This window comes from Trachypithecus francoisi, unplaced genomic scaffold, assembly GCF_009764315.1.
Source record: "Trachypithecus francoisi isolate TF-2019V2 unplaced genomic scaffold, Tfra_2.0 Lachesis_group1, whole genome shotgun sequence".
NCBI lineage: Eukaryota > Metazoa > Chordata > Mammalia > Primates > Cercopithecidae > Trachypithecus > Trachypithecus francoisi.
The window spans coordinates 140,401,110-140,422,627 of NW_022681454.1; the positions used below are offsets into that span (position 1 = coordinate 140,401,110).

The 21,518-nt window shown below is 35.7% G+C and overlaps 1 protein-coding gene across 2 annotated transcripts in view; it reads left to right on the plus strand.

The window, feature by feature from the left end:
• Positions 1–21,518, plus strand: part of SMARCA5 (SWI/SNF related, matrix associated, actin dependent regulator of chromatin, subfamily a, member 5) — a 42,743-nt gene that overhangs the window by 14,551 nt on the left and 6,674 nt on the right. For both annotated transcript variants that reach the window (XM_033215361.1, XM_033215362.1), the window contains exons 7-21: positions 837–992; positions 1,559–1,690; positions 3,758–3,826; positions 8,766–8,875; positions 10,357–10,583; positions 12,463–12,584; positions 12,657–12,809; positions 14,200–14,332; positions 17,312–17,460; positions 17,657–17,776; positions 18,539–18,649; positions 19,266–19,379; positions 19,719–19,841; positions 20,582–20,714; positions 21,191–21,309. In XM_033215361.1, the coding sequence (XP_033071252.1) occupies positions 837–992; positions 1,559–1,690; positions 3,758–3,826; positions 8,766–8,875; positions 10,357–10,583; positions 12,463–12,584; positions 12,657–12,809; positions 14,200–14,332; positions 17,312–17,460; positions 17,657–17,776; positions 18,539–18,649; positions 19,266–19,379; positions 19,719–19,841; positions 20,582–20,714; positions 21,191–21,309 (1,971 nt within the window). The remainder of the gene's footprint in view (positions 1–836; positions 993–1,558; positions 1,691–3,757; positions 3,827–8,765; positions 8,876–10,356; positions 10,584–12,462; positions 12,585–12,656; positions 12,810–14,199; positions 14,333–17,311; positions 17,461–17,656; positions 17,777–18,538; positions 18,650–19,265; positions 19,380–19,718; positions 19,842–20,581; positions 20,715–21,190; positions 21,310–21,518) is intronic.

The window sequence follows — 21,518 nt, forward strand, 5'->3', positions numbered from 1 at the left end:
TTGGTTGGAATTTAAGGAGCCACATTTTTAGATGAACGTGTGTAGTGGTATTGTCACAGAATTACGATTTTTAAAGACGGTTGAGTCATATATAGTAATTTGGTGATTTATTATGGTATCTAACAAAATAAGTTAAAATTTCGATCAGTTAACAACATCCTTGTGGGAAGAAGAGATGGAAATAATAACATTAGTATGTAAAGTTCAGATTTGGAAATCTTTTCAGACTCTACTAAATAGCTGTGTACTTGTTTTTTATTTCCCCTTCATTTACCTGTGAGTGATAAGTCTAGATTTTTTTTGTTCCTTTTCTAGTTACGTTGGGTATTTTAAATTATCAATTTTTGTTTGTTTGGGAGCCCAGAGAGTGGTAATTACTTAATAACCACTCTTTGCTTCAGTTTTCTTACCTTTAAAATAATACTATTAAGAATGTGTTAATACATTTATAAACCTGAAAGGAATGCAGATGCCTACTACTGCTAACTATCTTTCCGCCCTCCTCCTTTCTTTATGTTAAAACCTCCCTCTTTTTTGTCTAAACCTGTCTCCTAAGGATATCCATATCTAGTGGAATTGCAGAAAGCCATTTTAAGTGTCTATTGAATTTTGCATGGGTTAACTTTGTCAGTTTTTTAAAACTTAATGGTTCTGACATTTAAATGATTGACGACGTTACTTCAGTGTTAAGAAAACTGATTCTAAACGTTTGCATAATATAGCTACTCTACTCCCTTTTGATATTCCCACCTCCTTTTACATATTAGATTATTTGTCATCAGTAAATTTAATGCGTGGTTTATTTCTGTGTGATGTAATTTTTTCTCGTTACACAGGCTGCTTTTGTCAGAGACGTTTTATTACCGGGAGAATGGGACGTATGTGTAACATCTTATGAAATGCTTATTAAAGAGAAGTCTGTGTTCAAAAAATTTAATTGGAGATACTTAGTAATAGATGAAGCTCACAGGATCAAGAATGAAAAATCTAAGGTAATATGATACTTAGATGTGAAAAGCTTTCCTGTAAGAATTTGATTAAAGTACAGATTTTTTTTTCGTTTAACTTTAAGTTATGAAATACACGTGCAGAACGTGCAGGTTTGTTAACGTAGGTATGCATGTGCTATGGCGGTTTGCTGCACCTAGCAACCCATCATCTAGGTTTTAAGCCCCGCATGCATTAGATATTTGTCCTAATGCTCTCCCTCTGCTTTCTCCCCACCCCCTGGCAGGCCCTGGTGTGTGATGTTTCCCTCCCCGTGTCCATGTGTTCTAACTGTTCAGTGCCCACTTATGAGTGAGAACATGCAGTGTTTGGTTTTCTGTTCCTGTGTTAGTTTGCTGAGAACGATGACTTCCAGCTTCATGCATGTCCTTGCAGAGGACATGAACTCATTCTCTTTTATGACTGCATACTATTCCCTGATATATATGTGCCGTATTTTCTTTATCCAGTCTATCATTGATGGGCATGTGGATTGGTTCCAGGTCTTTGCTGTTGTAAATAATGTAATATGTAGAATATTCTCATGGTGTATTTGGTTCTTTTCTTTCAGTTGTCAGAAATAGTGAGGGAATTCAAGACTACAAATAGACTATTATTGACTGGAACACCTCTTCAGAACAACTTGCATGAGCTGTGGTCACTTCTTAACTTTCTGTTGCCAGATGTGTTTAATTCAGCGGATGTAAGTATTTCCTGATGCTTTCTGGTAATAATAATATTTTGCTTAATGCTATATATTTTTGTAATGAAAGTGGCCTGTCTTAGCATGGCTTGAGAGTAGTATTAATTTTTTATGCTTTTATTTACATAGTTAGCCTGGTATTATCTCCTAGGTTGTCTCTGTATAATGGGAATTTACTTTTGTGCCTTTGGTTTCAATCTTACTTCATTATTATTATTCTTTTATGTTTTTTTGAGACATAATCTCACTCTGTCATACAGACTGAAGTGCAGTGGTGCGATCTTGGCTCACTGCAACCTCCACCCCCGGAATTCAGGTGATTCTTGTGCCTCAGCCTTCCCAATAGCTGAGATTACAGGTGTGTGTCACCACGCCTGGCTAGTTTTTGTATTTTTTGTAGGGATGAGGTTTTGCCATATTGTCCAGGTTAGTCTCAAGCTCCTGCCCTCAAGTGATCTGCCTGTCTCGGCCTCCCGAAGTGCTGGGATTATAGGCGTGAGCCACCACGCCAGGCCTCAGTCTACTTTAAATCATTGTTTTCTCTATCTGAAATGGCATAAAGTGTCACTTCTATTTGGTAAGTCATGTTGGCCTGATTTTGTTTCAGTGGCTCTAGGTTGACTGGTTATGGTTTTAAGGTGCTGCTCAAGGTATTCCTGAAGTGATTTGTATACCTCACATTGCTTATGTTTTTTTTTTTTTTTTTTTTTTTTTTTGAGACGGAGTCTCGCTCTGTCGCCCAGGCTGGAGTGCAGTGGCCGGATCTCAGCTCACTGCAAGCTCCGCCTCCCGGGTGTTTTACGCCATTCTCTCGCCTCAGCCTCCCGAGTAGCTGGGACTACAGGCGCCCGCCATCTCGCCCGGCTAATTTTTTGTATATTTTTAGTAGAGACAGGGTTTCACCGTGTTAGCCAGGATGGTCTCGATCTCCTGACCTCGTGATCCGCCCGTCTCGGCCTCCCAAAGTGCTGGGATTACAGGCTTGAGCCACCACGCCCGGCCTGCTTATGTTTTAAGTCCCAAGGGTGACTGTCAAATTTAGTGAACTCTGTCTGGCTTTTCTTTTATTGTAGTCTAACAAACAAATAGAACCTAATCTTTATGGATTATTTGTAGTCATAGAAATGATAGCAATGGTTAATTAGCTATTTGAACTGTTAATAGTAATATAATAGCTATGTCAAGAGTTTGTGCTATTAGAAATTGCAGGGGTTTTTTTTGTTGGACCAGCGTTTATTTTTGAAGCTTTGTTTGCATAGCTGGCATCTTGTGTGTATTGGAGGGATTTGAAGAGCTCCACGTTAGTATATTTTTGTACAGTTAAGTTATAAAAAGGTATTAATTTTGTTTTTTTCTGTTGAAGATTATTTGGAAAGAATAGTGATTTTGTGCTGTAAAAAGATATTTAATCCATCTCGAAAAGCAGTTTTAGTTTCGATTTTACGTATTTTGATGTTCTTGAGATAATTCCTTTTTTCTCACTACATTGACACTTTCATTTACTTTAGTTAAAGCAATGAATTCTAAGGTTATGTTTACTCAAAAACAAAGCACATATATAATACATATTTTCAAGAGATGAGGTTAGGGAAACTGTCCTTGTATCCTAACCAAATATTAATGAAATGCTGGTAATTTCAATTTCATTTAGTAAGTTTGATTAAAATTGACATTGTTCTGTAAACTCGTATTTGAGAAGTCTGAATGGTCTTAGAGAACAAACTATAAAATGTTTTAATTTTCAAGCTTTTATGAAAATTGAAAGATTTTTCAAGAATATTAATTTTCTAATTCTATAGAACTTGCTTTACAAGTTTTCTTTTTACTGTGAAACTTATTTTGATGTTTTTGAGAAGAATATTTAGAAGGTAATGTGATTTCTGATCTACTTGTTTTAAAATTTGTTGATAACAATGACACATGAAAAATGGGGTTGGACTAAGTGGTTTTTTTTTTTTGTGGGTTACAATTAAAATTACTAATTCTAGAAATCATTTCTATATCTGGTATTATAGGGTATTTATTAATATTATCTCTGATCTGAGTATTTTTTTTTTGTTAATCTAGGACTTTGATTCCTGGTTTGATACAAACAACTGCCTTGGGGATCAAAAACTAGTTGAGAGGCTTCATATGGTAAGTATTTTGGAGTAGTGTTAAAGCATATTTCTGATGGGAAAAAGGATAAAGGTTTAAACTAGTAGATTATTTTCCTACCAATAAAAAGCACAATGGCTTAAGCATCAGATCTGCTTGAATTCTGACACTTAACTGTTACATCTTACAATCAATGTAGGGGATGATGTGTGGTTGTTTCAGTGTTAGAACCTAGAGTGGAATCCTGACTTAAGGGAAAAAGTAATCTCTTAGAGTTATACAAAGTACAGTGGGGGAAAGAAGAATTGCATAATAATTAATATAGACAAGTTATTTTGTTGTTTGATCTTGGCTCACTGAAATCTCTGCCTCCCAGGCTCAAGCAGTCTCTCCCCACTCAGTGTCTAGAGTAGCTGGGATTACAGACACTCGCCACCATGCCCAGCTACTTTTTGTATTTTTTACAGAGACGGTGTTTCACCATGTTACCCAGGCTAATCTCGAATTTCTGAACTCAAGTTATCAACTTGCCTGCCTTGGCCTCCCAAAGTGTTGGGATTACAGGCATGAGCCACCACGCCTGGCCTTATAGACAAGTTTTTAAAGCTTAGTTCAATTAACAGTCTATAGAAGAATCTAACAAGTTCACTTTTGAAAGGGCTAAAGATCCATCTGTTATATTTTAAAAAAAAAAAATAATTTTTGCTTTATTACTTAAAAATATAATATCTTACTGCTTCGTTTTAATTCTACCCAAGGGAACTGTTTTTGTACTTTTAAAATAATATCCTCAAGGCCCAAGGCGCATAAGCATAGATTGCTTAGGCTACTTATTTTGTTCAAAGGATCCAAGGCTCTAAAACTTTAGTGCTTAGACAAATTATTCATTCTTTCATAACAATGTCTAAATTCTTAGTGTACATTCAAGACTTTTTATAATGTGGCCTTAGCTTATGGCTGTAGCTTCACAGACCTACCTCACAGACGTATCTCCCTCCCCCTATGTATTTATATGTATGTTTAAATCACGTTGTATTCATATTGTTCTCATCATCATGCCTTACCATTTCATTAGTCTTCTTGTCTTCTCAGATGTTAGGGTTCTTACCTAAATGCTACACTAGCTATGGGGTATATAAAAATGGAGTAGTGGCACTTTCTGTTGCAAAAAACTACAAACTAAAATTATGTTTAAAACTTATATTTTTTAAATTTTTGCTTTATTACTTAAAAATATAATATCTTACTGCTTCGTTTTAATTCTACCCAAGGGAACTGTTTTTGTACTTTTAAAATAATATCCTCAAGGCCCAAGGCATAAGCACTAGATTTCTTAAATCTAGTGACATTGTGTGTAAGCAACTGCCTTGCATAATGAGCAGAGTTGGTATGTTTTTGCTTTGCTGTATAGCTTTGTTTTTACATACAGCTTCCTGGGACGGTTCTCAGGTAAAAGTTGGTAGGTAGAGAAACTTCTCTAACAGACTCCAGATTAAAATACCCTGGTCAGTAGGTTAAAGCAGAAGCTTGTAAGAATGTCATATGAAGCCCTTAATGACCTAACTCAGGAATTTTCAGCCTCCTTTGACATTTTGGTCTGGGTATATCTTTGAGAGGGGTAAGCAGAGAGGGGAGAACGTGATTGTCCTGTGTGTTGTTGTATGTTTAATAGCATCCCTGACACTTCTACTCACTAGATGGCAGTAGTGACATTCCTCCAGTTGTGACAACCAAAAGTTTCTCGACATTGCAGATGTCCCCTGGGGAACAAAATTGTGCCCCTCCATGACCTAACCTTTTTAACGTTCTTTGGCATCTGTTTTACTACTACTTATATTGAGCTTTAGATAGATTGCTGACCCCACTGTCAGTTTTCTCTATGCATTGTGGTAATTCTAATCTATTTTTGCTTATCATTTTTGCTACATCTAGAATCCTTTTTCCTGATCTCTTTACTAATGCCTAGTCCAAGACTCAGTTACATCACCTCCACTGAACCAGCCAGGCTGAGGCTGGCCTAGCCATCTGTGTATTCCATCTTTAACAATCTGAGCACCCTAACATTATAGGACTTTGCAGAGGACATTGAGATGATTCACAAGTGTTTTCCATACTGGATTGTAAGCACAAAGGCAGGAAGCACATATTTATTTGTCTTTATATACCTGGCACAATGCCTAGTTAGAGTGGATATTTGAGCAGGGAAAAAAATTTAAGTTCATGATTGTTCAAATATTTCATTATAAAGTACTTTAAAATTCTTAAATACTGAGAGTTTTGTTAAATATTTGAAGGTAGTAATTTCCTAGCTACCTTTATTTCAATTCAGATGGCATTCATGCGTCTGAGCACTCTCTTCGTATTTACTTAGACCAAGGATTGTGGAGTGTATATGTAATCTTGGGAGTAGAAAAGGAGGCAGAAGAACGTGAATTTTTTCATGCATTTTCTTTCCCCCTTATTCCTCTGCTCTTGGCTTTCCTGTAGTAAATACGTAGGTACATCTAGGTAAAGCAAATGAACAACCCACAGAGCAGAATCAACCAGATTTGGAAACTGTTTTATTCATAGGGTATTTTGAAAATGCTTATGAAGTCAAGGAGAAGAGGTCTTGTAGCTACCTCTCTATTTTCTCCTGCTCTTTACTTTGAAGTTTCTAGAGTAGCACCTGTGGTCTCATAATGAAAGGAAGGTTTAGAAGTCAGTATGGATATGCTTAGGAATGAGATAACTCTTATTTGATGTGTTAGTTATCTAATGCTGCAAAAGAACCCCTTATTCCCTCCACCCCCCAAAAACACCTTAACCCCCCTTTAGGGGTAAATAAGACTCCCTTATTTCCCCCACCCCCAAAACACTTAATAGTTTATTAACAACGCTAGAATTTATGGGTTGACCGGGTGGTTTCTTTGTGGGTTACACCTAGGTTTATCCAGTTAGATTTATTTAGCTGGACAATGCTAGAAGAGAACCAGTTGGAGCTAAAGGTCTTCACTTAACACATCTGGCAGTTGCTGGTGCCTGTCGACTAGGGCTAAACTAGCTTTTCTACATGGTGATATTAGAGAGGTGTTGATGATATTTTCCCCAGTGATGTCTAATTTGTTTTGTGATATAGTCACTGTTTTTAAAAACCAGTGTAGATAGAACAGAGGTACAAAAAAGGGTATTTTTAGTTGTATAGTTAATTTTAAAACTTACTGTTTTATGAAAATGAGCGAACTACTCATTTTCGTGGATTACATATATAACGTGGAAATGTCTCATTGTTTAATAAAAGAAACCAGATATAAATAGGTGCTTATTGAGTGAGTCCATGTATATAAAGTTAAAAATGATAGGCGAAATTAATTTATGGTGTCTAAAAGTAAGAATGTTGCTTACCCTTAGGAAGGAGAAGAGGGGATAGTGACTGGAAGGGACACAAAAATGATTTCTAGAGTGTTCTATTTAGGTAATAACATGGGTACTTTTACAGTACTTGAATAAAATTTCTAGAACTGTACACTCATGATTTATTGAAGTGTATACTTGTATATTCCTTCTGTAAGTTAGGACAGTAAGTTTAAAGACCAACCATAAAAGAGATCTTAATGAGACCCTTGCCCATTCTTAAGCAATGTTAGACAGTCTGCATGCAAGTAACTAGTTTTAGACCTGAAAGGCAGCAAATTGTTGAAAACATCATTTTAAAAATTTACTATTGTTTTTAGTATTTTATGGTAGTATAACAAGTACATACTCATTATGTATACAGGCACATCTCATTACGCTTTGCAGTGCCTCACAGATACTGTATTTTTAAGAAAAATTTACTTTTCAAATGGTTTGTGGCAATCGTGTCAAGGAAGTCTATCAACACCATTTTCCCAAGGCCTGTGTTTACTCTGTTTTTTTTTTTTCTTTTTTTTTTTTTGAGACGGAGTCTCGCTCTCTGGGGCTGGAGTGCAGTGGCCGGATCTCAGCTCACTGCAAGCTCCGCCTCCCGGGTTTACGCCATTCTCCTGCCTCAGCCTCCCGAGTAGCTGGGACTACAGGCGCCCGCCAACTCGCCCGGCTAGATTTTTGTATTTTTTTAGTAGAGACGGGGTTTCACCGTGTTAGCCAGGATGGTCTCGATCTCCTGACCTCGTGATCCGCCCGTCTCGGCCTCCCAAAGTGCTGGGATTATAGGCTTGAGCCACCGCGCCCGGCCTGTTTTTAAAGCAATAATGTATTGCTTTAAATGATGTATCACATTTTTAAAGTAATAATGTATTTTTAAACTAAGGTATGTACTTTTTTAAAGACATGATGCTATTGCACACTTAATAGTGTAAATGTAACTCTTAGATGCACTGGGAAATGTGACTTGCTTTATTGAGGTAGTCTAGAACTGAGCCTACAATATCTCTGAGGTATGCCTGTATTGAATAAGTAAAGTAATGATCTTGTATTATTACCCTTCAGGAACCCAGTAGTAATAAATTATATACAGTTAGCCCTTCATATCCATAGGTTCCACATCCATAGATTCCATCAACTATGGATTGGAAATATTTGCCCCCAAAACAGATAAAAATAAAATGGATGGTTCCATCTGTGTTAAATATACTGACCTTTTCCTTGTCATTATTCCCTAAACAGTATAGTGTAACAAGTATTTACATAGCATTTACATTCTATTAACTGTTATTACAAGTAATCTAGAGATGATTTAAAGTATATGGAAGGATGTTTGTAGGTTATATGCAGATACTACATTTTATATAATGGACTCGAGCATTTGTGGATTTTGATATTCAAAGGGAAGGGGACGGGAACTCGTCTCCCATAGATACTGAGATATGACTGTTTGCAGGGAGAAGTCCTAAGAAATCACTTGATACTCATGAAGAGAAATTTCTTTTTCATATATTTTATGTACAATTCTAAGATGCTGAAATATGACCTTATGTGTAATATTGGTATTACCTATTTATTTTTGTCCCTTTTAAAGGTTTTGCGTCCATTCCTGCTTCGTCGAATTAAGGCTGATGTTGAAAAGAGTTTGCCTCCAAAGAAGGAAGTAAAAATCTATGTGGGCCTCAGCAAAATGCAAAGGGAATGGTATGTGTTCTCAGATATACTTGATAGCACTATTGATTCTTCCCTAAATTTCATTTGTATTTTGTTTTCCTAATTTGTGTTTTCATGGAATTGCAGTTTGCTGGATTGAACTCAACCTGAAAAGAGTTTTCTTGTCATGTAGTAGAGGGCTTGTTCATGAAGTTCGTTATAGAAAATTTTGAACCTACTAGATGACAGAATCAGGATGGAAGGCTTATAAATCCAAAATTAAAATTAGGATTTAAATAAATGGGTTTCATATGAAGCCATCTATTTGGGTTTTTTAAAAAGGAAACTGTGATAGCACAGTGTGGGAAATACACAGTTCACTTAGTAGTTCATAAATACTGGATCAGCAGTGTAAAGTGGCTGCAGAAGAAGATACTGTTATGTAAGTGTAGTGTTCAAAGGGGGGGAAATAAATTTACCCTTTTCTTTACTGGTCTCATTATATTTCATGTATATTTAAGTGCATACTTAAATTTTGCTAAGTATTTGCAAGAGACTAGAGTTGTTTGGTTAAAGAATTTAATGTCATATAGAGAACTGGGCATGTTATCTGGGTAGGAGGTTATCTGTAGAAGGTGGTCGGTCCTAAATGTCCTCAAAACTTTGAAAGAGTAGCAGATACTAGGCTTAGCTTGGATGACTGTGAAACAGAACTAAGATGAGTCAGTACTAAGAGAAGACAAATATTTTTTAAACATTTGAGTGAACTTTATATCAGAATTGAGATGGAAAGGTCTGCCTTGTTGTTTAAGCATAGATTGCTTAGGCTACTTATTTTGTTCAAAGGATCCAAGGCTCTAAAACTTTAGTGCTTAGACAAATTATTCATTCTTTCATAACAATGTCTAAATTCTTAGTGTACATTCAAGACTTTTTATAATGTGGCCTTAGCTTATGGCTGTAGCTTCACAGACCTACCTCACAGACGTATCTCCCTCCCCCTATGTATTTATATGTATGTTTAAATCACGTTGTATTCATATTGTTCTCATCATCATGCCTTACCATTTCATTAGTCTTCTTGTCTTCTCAGATGTTAGGGTTCTTACCTAAATGCTACACTAGCTATGGGGTATATAAAAATGTAGTGGCACTTTCTGTTGCAAAAAACTACAAACTAAAATTATGTTTAAAACTTATATTTTTTAAATTTTTGCTTTATTACTTAAAAATATAATATCTTACTGCTTCGTTTTAATTCTACCCAAGGGAACTGTTTTTGTACTTTTAAAATAATATCCTCAAGGCCCAAGGCATAAGTGTGAACATTGTAACGCTATGTACAATAAAGAAAAATGGAAGCAAAAAGAAAGAGGTTACAGATGTTAAATTCCTAACCATCCCTAGAAGTTGATTAGTAGTTTCTTACAGATATTTGGGGGTTCAGGTGGGGAAGGGGGTTAAATATGTAAAGTGGCAGGGGTTGATCAAGAAACGTTTAAGCTCTAAAAATATTTTTCTTCTTTGAATAGGTATACTCGGATATTAATGAAGGATATAGATATACTCAATTCAGCAGGCAAGATGGACAAAATGAGGTTATTGAACATCCTGATGCAGTTGAGAAAGTGCTGTAATCATCCATATCTCTTTGATGGAGCGGAACCTGGTCCACCTTATACAACAGATATGCATCTAGTAACCAACAGTGGCAAAATGGTGGTTTTAGACAAGCTGCTCCCTAAGTTAAAAGAACAAGGTATCTGTTACCCGTATCAAATTATCAAAACTGTTTTAAAATGCTCATGTTAAAACAAAGGAGCACTATACTTTGAAATGACTGCTCTGATGCTTTCCAAAGTTGAAGTGTAGAATATTAAAAAAACCTATTCATTATCTGAGCTCTAACCCCTACTCCTGATTTTAGGCCTTAAGTCTCTTAGAAGGTAAGCAATAGTTAGAGCAACCATACTCCCTTGATTTTGGGAAGAGTTTACACTTTATATATACTTTCCTAGAAATTACAGCTTTCTGTCATAAAATGTGAAGATTGCACCTCCCTCCCACACATGGGTCCCAGATCCATTGTTAGACAGTGGTGGTGTGTTCATGATACTGTTTTTTAATTATTTATGTGGGGTTTAGTTTAATTAGGTATTATGTACATGGACCTGAAACATTTTTATTTATAGTATGTTGACTTTTTATATGAAAAGGGGTATGTCTGTGGTGTGTGTTTGGGTATATTTAAATTACACCAATGTAGAAAGAACTTAGAAGCCAGCTTCCAATTTTAACTAATAAAAAATGTTTTTAGTCTACTATACTTTTCCTCCTCCCAGATTATTTGAAGCAAACGTCAGACACTATAGCATTTCATAAATTATCTCTCTCTTAAAGATAAGAAATATCACTGATACATTATTAAGTGTACAGATTCAAGTTTGTGTTTCTCTCTGTATTTTAGTAAGAATGACAGTTGTACCAGTAGATGAATCTCCTCTATGATACTATCAAAAGCATATTGTAAGAGTTGTCAGTGAATGGGTTTACTTTTTCCTTTTTATAGCTTTTTGTAGAGATAGATTTTTAAAAAATGCTTTCCTTGAAAGCAAAGTAATTAAAGGAATTGAATTGGTGGGGAGGAGTGGCAGGAACTTGGTGGGAATATTCAGATATTAATGTAAAGTATATAAAACTCTGCAGGGAAAATGGAGACTATTAAATGTTCTCATGTTGCAGTACTTTTTGGAAGGCTGAGGTGGGCAGATCATTTAAGGTCAGGAGTTCAAGACCAGCCTGGCCAACATGGTGAAACTCCATCTCTACCAAAAATACAAAAAATTTAGCTGGGCATGGTGACATGCACCTGTAGTCCCAGTTATTTGGGAGGCTGAGGCAGATGAATCACTTGAACCTTGGAGGCAGAACTGAGATGACGCCACTGCACTCCAGCCTGGGTGTCAGAGCGAGACTCCATCTCAAAAAAAAAAAAAAAAAAAATTCTTACGCATTTGAGGTGCAGGAACGTGTGACAACAGCAGATTGTCAGCCTCTGCTTCTAAGACGGGATCATTTCATAATCATTACTTTTCAAAATGATCCTTTGTCTTGATGCATTCTACTGAAAGTATTATGTAGTTGCCTAAAGAAGTGGAAGGCAGTCAGATAGTTTGAATCACATCAGATAAGTGAAGGATAGTGATTGTAGATATATGAGGCACATATTAACGGTCCTTTGATCTGGAATGGGTCTTCAGAACCAGGTTGAAACCTGGAGTATTAGGTGTGTGTTGGGGGTTTGGGGAGTCATACGCATTGAAGAGGAGTTGTGGAGTAGTGGAAGGTTATTTTTAAACATATGTGGGGTAACAAGATAATGATTATCTTACCCTTTGAGATGGGAAAGCCTTCCATACCAGAGGCAAATATGCTTTTCTGTACAAATGTTACCCTTTTTTATTTGTGCCATGGTGAGAAAAAAGTGGGAAATGACTGACTTGGATAATAATGTGTAGATTTTTTTGCCCCCTCGTAACCAAGTAGGTAACTTTGGAATTAAAGATAATTGGTTAGTCTTACTTTTGGTTACCCTTAAATTTTTCTACTTTTGAATATATTAATATATTCACTAACAGGTTCACGAGTATTAATCTTCAGTCAAATGACAAGGGTATTGGACATTTTGGAAGATTATTGCATGTGGAGAAATTATGAGTACTGCAGGTTGGATGGTCAGACGCCCCATGATGAGAGACAAGTGAGTAAAATTTGGGGAGGGAGATAAAAAAGAATCATAAATTTTTTGACAATAATTTTATTTTATCCATAGGACTCCATCAATGCATACAATGAACCAAACAGCACAAAGTTTGTTTTCATGTTAAGCACGCGTGCTGGTGGTCTTGGCATCAATCTTGCGACTGCTGATGTAGTAATTTTGTATGATTCTGATTGGAATCCCCAAGTAGATCTTCAGGCTATGGTAAGAGATAACAAATAAATGTATTCTGTGCTTAGTAGATGAATTAGTTAGGTGAGCTAATTCTACAAATATCAGTGACTTAATCCGATAGAATTTTATTTTTCTCCAATCCAGTGGTTCAGTGAGAGTATATTGAGTTGATGTTCCATCTAAATATAAGGGTATTCCCATCTCAGAGATCTGCCATATCTTAGGACCCTGGAGTCCTCTGCTATGTCCTCTGCATCCTATTGGCAGAAGGGGAAAGGATAGAGTTGGAGATTTCCCAGGAAATTTATGGGTCAGACTTTGAAAGAGCCTCCTTCTCTCCACCCTCTTGATTAGACAGTTGGACAGAACTCAAATCATGTAGCATAACTGACTGCAAGGGAATTGGTAAATTATATTGTAGTTGTATCACAGGACGAAAGAGAATTGGGTTTGATGAGCAACTAGCCTGTCTGCCACTTTAGATATTTAAAAGATACACCTGTGTGAAAGTACCAGTCAGATCAGGAAGATAATTTTTAGATTGAGAGAATTGATACTGCAGATTGGCCTGATCCATGATACTGGTGACTATAAACCCAACTGTAATTAGTCACTTTCTTTTTTTTTTTTGAGACGGAGTCTCACTCTGTTGCCCAGGCTGGAGCACAAGGTCCGCCTCCCGGATTCACACTATTCTCCTGCCTCAGCCTCCCAAGTAGCTGGGATTACAGGTGTGCACCACCACGCCTGGCTAATTTTGTATTTTTCTTAGAGATGGGGTTTCACCATGTTGGTCAGGCTGGTCTTGAATTCCTCACCTTCAGATGATTCCCCCACCTCAGCCTCCGAAAGTGCTGGGATAACAGGAGTGAGCTACTGCGCCCAGACCATTAATCACTTTCATCTTGTGCTCTTACTAAGGTTGACTGGGGAAAATTGACCAATTATTCGAAATAAGGGAGTCTTTTAGGAGTGTAGTTAGCAAAAGTGAAACAGAAATTCCTATTCAAACTAGTTTGACTACTTGTATGTAGTTAATTGGGTAATATTTAAAGATTGGAATTTTTATGTTGTTTGCTAAGTTCATTGTTTCATGTCACTTTTTTGCCTGATAGCAGTAACAATTTGGGTTTGATTTAGATAGAAAAACATTTTGAATTTAAACCTAGGGAAAAAGACTTAAAATCTTTTCTCATCAGACTTAAAAATTACAATTTTGTATATTGTTTGGAGACATTGTGTGTGTTTTATCTCTGTAACCTAGCAGAATTCATCTGATTCCTTACAGATTCATTGTTATTACAAATTTTTAGAAGTTTTGTACTTCAGAATATTTTAATTTTGTTTCTCATTGTACCCATTTCAGTGTTATTTATGTGACTTTTAAACTCAATTCAAAATAACATGGTAATTTATTTAGGACCGAGCACATAGAATTGGACAGACCAAGACAGTCAGGGTGTTCCGCTTTATAACTGATAACACTGTAGAAGAAAGAATAGTAGAACGTGCTGAGATGAAACTCAGACTGGATTCAATAGTCATTCAACAAGGTAAGCCATGGAACTTTAAAACTTTACTAAGTTGGATTGACACAACCTGTTTTTGTTTGAACATCGTCTTAGAAGATTCTTGTTAGTAAGCATCCATTGAGTCAAGCTTGCAGCCAGTAGAGATGACTTGTATTGCAAATACAGTAAACTTTAGTTTTGTCCTTAAGAAGATTTATTTGGGCTCAGGACAATTGAGTTTTGAATAATGACTGCCAGTTAGCAGTTCTCTCTCGTTACATGAACCCATTTCCTCATCTGTTAAGTGGGGATAAAAATACACTTAAGGATTTTAAAGGATTAAAGGGGCTAATATATATAAGATATTTGATATTCAGTGTGGTAGTTAATGATTTATATGTACTAATTACTCTGGATTACTGTGGGTAATACTGAAGAAATAAAAATCAAAGAGCCTGATTTTATTCTTTTTTCTTGTCTGCAACTTATTGAGTACCCACCAGATGCTAGGCACTGTTCTTGGTGTTGAGAATTCAGTGGTAAATGGAACATTCAAGTATTCTTACTTTCAAAGAGTTTACAATTTAGTTGGGAGGGCAGATGAAGTAAACAAGGTATAAGTAGGAGTAGGGGGTGAGAGTGGGATTTTATTTTGAATCGATTGAAGGAAACTTAAGTTCTCATTCCAGATCAGCTTTTAAGGATGACATAATTTATGTTTTCGTGAAACTTACTGTAAAGTTGATGATGGGAAACACAAAATTCAAGAAAAGGGGTGGGAAACTTAATAACTTCAAATGTGCATTAGTTTCCTTTGTAACTGCATGGTGGGCATATATTTACTGTCTATAAAGCTGAAAGGCATATTGTTACATTGTTTACTGATTATGTAGGTATCTTGATTTTGTCAGTCTCTTATTTGCATGTAAGAGAGTATTTTACATGTCTTTGGTATCCCTAATGCTATTCATAGTGTTGGCCATTTGCGTACCTAAAGACAATAAATTATTGCTTATTTTTACAAATTGTTTCCGTTAATAAAGTGTTTACTTTGTGCCAGGCAGTGTGAACATTTCATTTTCTCCTTTGGTCTTCATGCCAGCTTGAGATGTTAGCATTAGAGGTAAAGGCTTTTGAGAGGTTAAATTAAGTTCATTGTACATACAGCTGGGAAGTGACTCAAGGGGGATCAAGAACTTTGTTAACTGTTAAGCATTTAATTAGAAAGGTCTTTGGGGGCTTCTTGAGGCTGCCAACCCATGAGGTTATCTCATGGGTGATATAATGGCTAATGTTTTATTTTTCTGCACACATCTATGTGTTTTGAAAAACACCTGCCATGTGCTTCTTGTTCTCAGTTATTTTCATCCATGAAACACTTTTTTTTTGAGATGGAGTTTTGCTCGTTGCTCAGGCCGGAGTACAATGGCACGATCTTGGCTCACTGCAACCTCCACTTCCCGGGTTCAAGCAATTCTCCTGCCTCAGCCTCCTGAGTAGCTGGGTTTACAGATGCCCACCACCAGTGATGCCTGGCTAATTTTTTTGTATTTTTAGTAGAGACAGGGTTTCACTTTGTTGGCCAGGCTGGTCTCAAACTCCTGACCTCAGGTGATCTACCCACCTCGGCCTCCCAAAGTGCTAGATTACAGGTGAGAGCCACCGTGCCTGTCAGAAACACTTTTTTTTTTAAAGATTAAAAAACCTTAATTGATTCATAAATTTAGAAATCTTGAGGTTTTTTACTTCATATTTACTGTGGCAATTTTTGGAGCAAACCTTCAGGCTAATAGCTTTCTTGTGCCATTTGTAGACATGTTAGTCAAACAGCAAGGCTTAAAGTACATACCTCTGTGTTACTGTTTTTTATTTGAGAGACATAATTGAAAACGAGAGTACACAAGCACTTTACATCTGAAGGTTCCCTCTCTGCCCAACTTGGAAGTAGCTTGTATAAGCATGAGACCATTTTGGTAGCAATGGCAGCATCCAATCCAAAGAAACGTACTTTCTGGATATTGCCTCACTTTCAACGTCACGGATGTTTGGTTGTATATTCTGTTATGGGCCCCAAACCATGATACAAGTATTTAAAGAAGTTGTTGAAAACTTGGATCTTATTCCACTTAATTACAAGTTGGTTGGCATATAAAAATCAAAGCTTTGTTTAGATGTATGTGAGTGACTCTTGAGGTGGGTGAAAACAAGTCTTTCTGGGTTTTTTTTTTTTTTTAATCTATTTTTGAAAACACAAATTACAAGGTTGTCCAAATTCCTGCCAACTGAAAATCTTTAGTAATTTATTAATGGTGAGTTTCTTTGATGATCCAGATACATTTTCTCACCAGGTGTGGTAGTGCATGCGTTTAGTCCTAGCTACTTGGGAAGCTGAGATAGGAGGATGGCTTGAGCAGGGAGTTGAAGGCTGCAGTGACTATGGTCCTGTCATTGCACTCCAGCCTAAGCAACAGAGCAAGACTGCGTCTCAAAGAAATAAACAAATAAAATAAATTTTTAGGAGTTTCAGTTCTTCTGGAAGTTTTCTTTAAAAAGAAACTGATGTTACATATTTCAGTTCTGTGTAAAGTTTGGCCTGTGTGAAGGATTTTTCACTTTACTTTTCTAAGGAGAAAAAGCTGATTTGGGGAGTATTAGTAATAACACCTTTCTGCTCATCAGAAACTTGTGTATATAATGCTTCCATCTGTTGAAACTTGTAGGTTTTTGAAAACTTCGTCATATGCAGCTTTCACAAAAGATTATATTTCATTGACACAGTATACTGTGTAGGGTTCATTATATAATACATCAGCTTTAGGAATGTTTTGTAGCTTACCAACTGAAAATTTGGCGTTAAATTTAGTGCAAAAATGAAAATTATCAGATGCGAATAAACAGTAAACAGAAATGATTGACATTTGAGACAGAATTATAAGGCATTAAACCTTACATTTAAAATTTCAAGTTTCCAGTAAAATAAAGTCTGTTCAGTTGACATTATACAACACAATCTTTTTTCAGGGAGACTGGTGGATCAGAATCTGAACAAAATTGGGAAAGATGAAATGCTTCAAATGATTAGACATGGGGCAACACATGTGTTTGCTTCAAAGGAAAGTGAGATCACCGATGAAGATATTGATGGTATTTTAGAAAGAGGTGCAAAGAAGGTGAGATGTAGATTAAATAATGCTTTTAATATAGAATGTTTTAGACCAGAAACAGGAAATATTTGTTACATTGATGATAAATAATTTTATTTCCCTAACAAAAAAGCTTTTATGTACCTGAAGTTAATTTATTTTGACTGCAGGTTTCATGCTTTCTTTGTTGTGAATCTAAGAAGTTGATTGTTTTGTTCTCTAGACTGCAGAGATGAATGAAAAGCTCTCCAAGATGGGCGAAAGCTCACTTAGAAACTTTACAATGGATACAGAGTCGAGTGTTTATAACTTCGAAGGAGAAGACTATAGAGAAAAACAAAAGGTAATTTAGAAATAGGTTTGGGTTACATGAAAGCTTTATTTTACTGGAAACCTGGAATTTTAAGTGTTACTGTAATGTCTTGTAATTTTGCTTAAAACAGCAGTCATTTTTGCTTATTCACATCTGAATATTTTCATCATTATGTAAAATGTAATGCCGGTTTTTCAGTTGGGAAGCTCTGAACTATTTTTAAAGTTTTTGTAATGAAGTTTGTGTTTACAGTGAAATATATTCTTGTATGAGATGAATAATAATGTGGGATGGTAACCTGATTCATTTTATTTTAAACAGCAGAAGTGGCTGGTAATAAAGGGAAAATTTCCTTAACTTCATAAGTAATACTTGGTAATATAGAGATAAATTGAAAAATACCCATAGAGTACAAGAAAAAAATAATTCTACCCAATGTTTTTCTTGTTAACATTTAGGTCTGTATCTTCAGAATTTTTTCTAGGCTAATTTGTGTCTACACTTTTCTCCTAGTTTAGATTTATACAAAACATTCAGTAGCGTTTCTCCCTCATTTAACAGTTGTTCCTTTAAGCAAGAAATACTGAATGCTTACACTGTTGACTGGACACTGTCTCGTGTTAATTATATACATAATATTGAGCAAAGTATCATATTCCCCACCCTCATAGAGCTTATAGCCTAGGATTTTGTGAATATCTTTCCATTTACAAACATCCTTCTTGATGATGATTTGTTAATGATGATTTGTGGAATAAAAGTCTGTGATCTGAGTTGTTTCCCATGTTCTAGATTGCATTCACAGAATGGATTGAACCACCGAAACGAGAAAGAAAAGCCAACTATGCCGTGGATGCATATTTCAGGGAAGCTCTTCGTGTTAGTGAACCTAAAGCCCCCAAGGTGAGTTGACTGACATAGCATAAAAATATCTAAAATTTTTGAAAATGTAATTTTTTTCTTATATTCTTGCAAAAAGATTGATAATTACATTTTGTCTTTTTTTTTTTTTTTTTTTTGAGACAGAGTCTTGCTCTGTTACCAGGAGTACAGTGGTGCAATCTCAACTCACTGCAACCTCCACCTCCTGGGTTCAAGCAATTCTCCTGCCTCAGCCTCTTGAGTAGCTGGGACTACAGGCGCCCACCACCACCCCTGGCTAATTTTTGTAATTTTAGTAGCTATGGGGTTTCACCGTGTTGGCCAGGATGGTCTTGATCTCTTGACCTCGTGATCTGCCTGCCTTGGCCTCCCAAAGTGTTGGGATTACAGGCGTGAGCCACCACCTCCGGCCTACATTTTGTATTTCTTTGGAGTGTACTCCTTTCTGTTTTAAGTTAACATTTTAAAAAAATTAATTTTGAATCTGTGCATTTAAAATAAAGATATCAATTCAGTTTTATTGAAAGATATTATTCAGTTGCTTGCAGAATTGGCTGTCATGGTTTCTGAAGACTAAGAATACATTTAAAACAAAATTTCTTTTTTATGGATAACGCTTATTTTTCTTTTTCTTTAGGCTCCTCGACCTCCAAAACAACCCAATGTTCAGGATTTCCAGTTCTTTCCTCCACGTTTATTTGAATTACTGGAAAAAGAAATTCTGTTTTACAGAAAAACTATTGGGTACAAGGTAATTGAAATTATCCACCTTTCTGTTCATTCCTATCCAGAAATTATGGAAGGTATAAACATTAGTTATAAATATTTATTTAATTTGGACCTAGTAGGAAAAATAATTGCTTTAGCCTAGCCTAGTTGTATATGTGAAATATGTAAACTTGGGTCTGTTGTTCTTTAAAAAGAAAAAATAAGACTTCATGACCAATCTAGTTTGTTTTTAATGTCATAAATGCAGTGTATCAGTGTATTTTCTTTCCTGGTTGAATCGAAACTTGTGAAATGTCAGTTAGTTGGTTTATCACATGCTCTTTAAAATTTACTGATTTAATGGCATAGGAATATCTTTTAGGTACCTCGAAATCCTGAGCTGCCTAATGCAGCACAGGCACAAAAAGAAGAACAGCTTAAAATTGATGAAGCTGAATCCCTTAATGATGAAGAGCTAGAGGAAAAAGAGAAGCTTCTAACACAGGTATAGCCTTTAATCAGTACAAACTTTAGTAACAGTTTTTTGTAAAGGACTGTTTTAGGTTATGTTGGGGCATACAAATAAGTAAGTGTGTGCTTTTAAAGATGGAATAATTGGAGACAATTATGGGCATGTGAATAAATGCTCCATTTGATTGTCACTATTTGAGGTAGTTGAGAAGACTACAGATTTTATTACTCTGGCCTCGGTAGAGTGGGTATCCTTTTTATCACCTTACTTTGAATGTTCTTATCTTTCCTATGAATTTTCCACTTTGCTACCCAGTCACCATTTTCAATTATAAATCTTGGCTTGGTGTTTTTTAAACATCCTTTGGTGTTCATCAAGGTCTTTCAGAATCTGGCCTTTGACTTAGCTTTAAAGCTTTATTTTCCTTCCATTTTTCTACTTGCTCATATTTTTGCCCTTTATGTTTTTCACTCTTTCTGGCCAACTGCTAATAATCCTTCAAAGCTCATTGAAACTGTTACCTTTTCATACAGTGTTCCTTACTCTCTCCCACTCATATTTAATTGCTTGGGTATTTGAGCAATGTATAATGTGTTGTCAAAAGTGTACATTTACGTACACGAAAAGTTACCACTCTAAAAGAACTTAATAAATAAACTAGCAGCAATTGAAAATTTGTTGTTGTAATATTTAGAAGAATTGCTAAAGTTTTAATAGCATGTTTTCCAGTTTAATGTGCTGTGATTAAATATTTTGTTTCTGTTCCTGTGAAGGGATTTACCAATTGGAATAAGAGAGATTTTAATCAGTTTATCAAGGCTAATGAGAAGTGGGGTCGTGATGATATTGAAAATATAGCAAGAGAAGTAGAAGGCAAAACTCCAGAAGAAGTCATTGAATATTCAGGTAATTCTTTTAACCAGGCTGTTGGAGTTTAGTAAGAGCTGTTGGAAGGTTCTTGTTTTCTTACTCTGAATTATGTTGTGATTAACTAATTTTGTCACAACGTAGTTAGTACCTTCTTCATTATTTTTTACAAATTAGAAAATATCCCCTTCCCAAAAATAGTGTAATGGTTTCCTTTTTAAAAATTTTTAACCCTAGCTAACTCTAGCCACAGCAGAGAAAATCAGAATAAGTCACTGGATAATTGCCCTTGCGTTTTTATCTTAATTTCTCTCCATAACTTCAAGTATTATGTGTTGTGTTTCCTGAAGTCAGTTGTATTATCAGGTTAATATATGAGGGTATGCTGTGGTGAGTCTGCTTAGAATAGCAGAAATTTAAGAATTAGAAGATAAATAATCTAGTTGACCCTATTTTTCTTTACACTAAAGAAATAAAAATATACATGATTTGTTTACTTTGTCCAATTTTTACAGCTGTGTTCTGGGAAAGGTGCAATGAGCTCCAGGACATAGAGAAGATTATGGCTCAGATTGAAAGGGGAGAGGCGAGAATTCAAAGAAGAATAAGCATCAAGAAAGCACTTGACACAAAGGTAATTTGCTTGCTAATAAGTTAGGGTAGTTAATAACTCCTAGCTGAGAGTTATTTTTATATAATGTGTTGTAGTCAGTGATACAGTCACTTAGAGAGTGACTTTTTATAAAAGGAAAAGAAGTAAGAGTTCACAATTTAAAATTTCTTCGAGTAGCATTCAAATATGGTGTTGTCAACAGAATTTACCTGTATGCTAGACTGATAGAT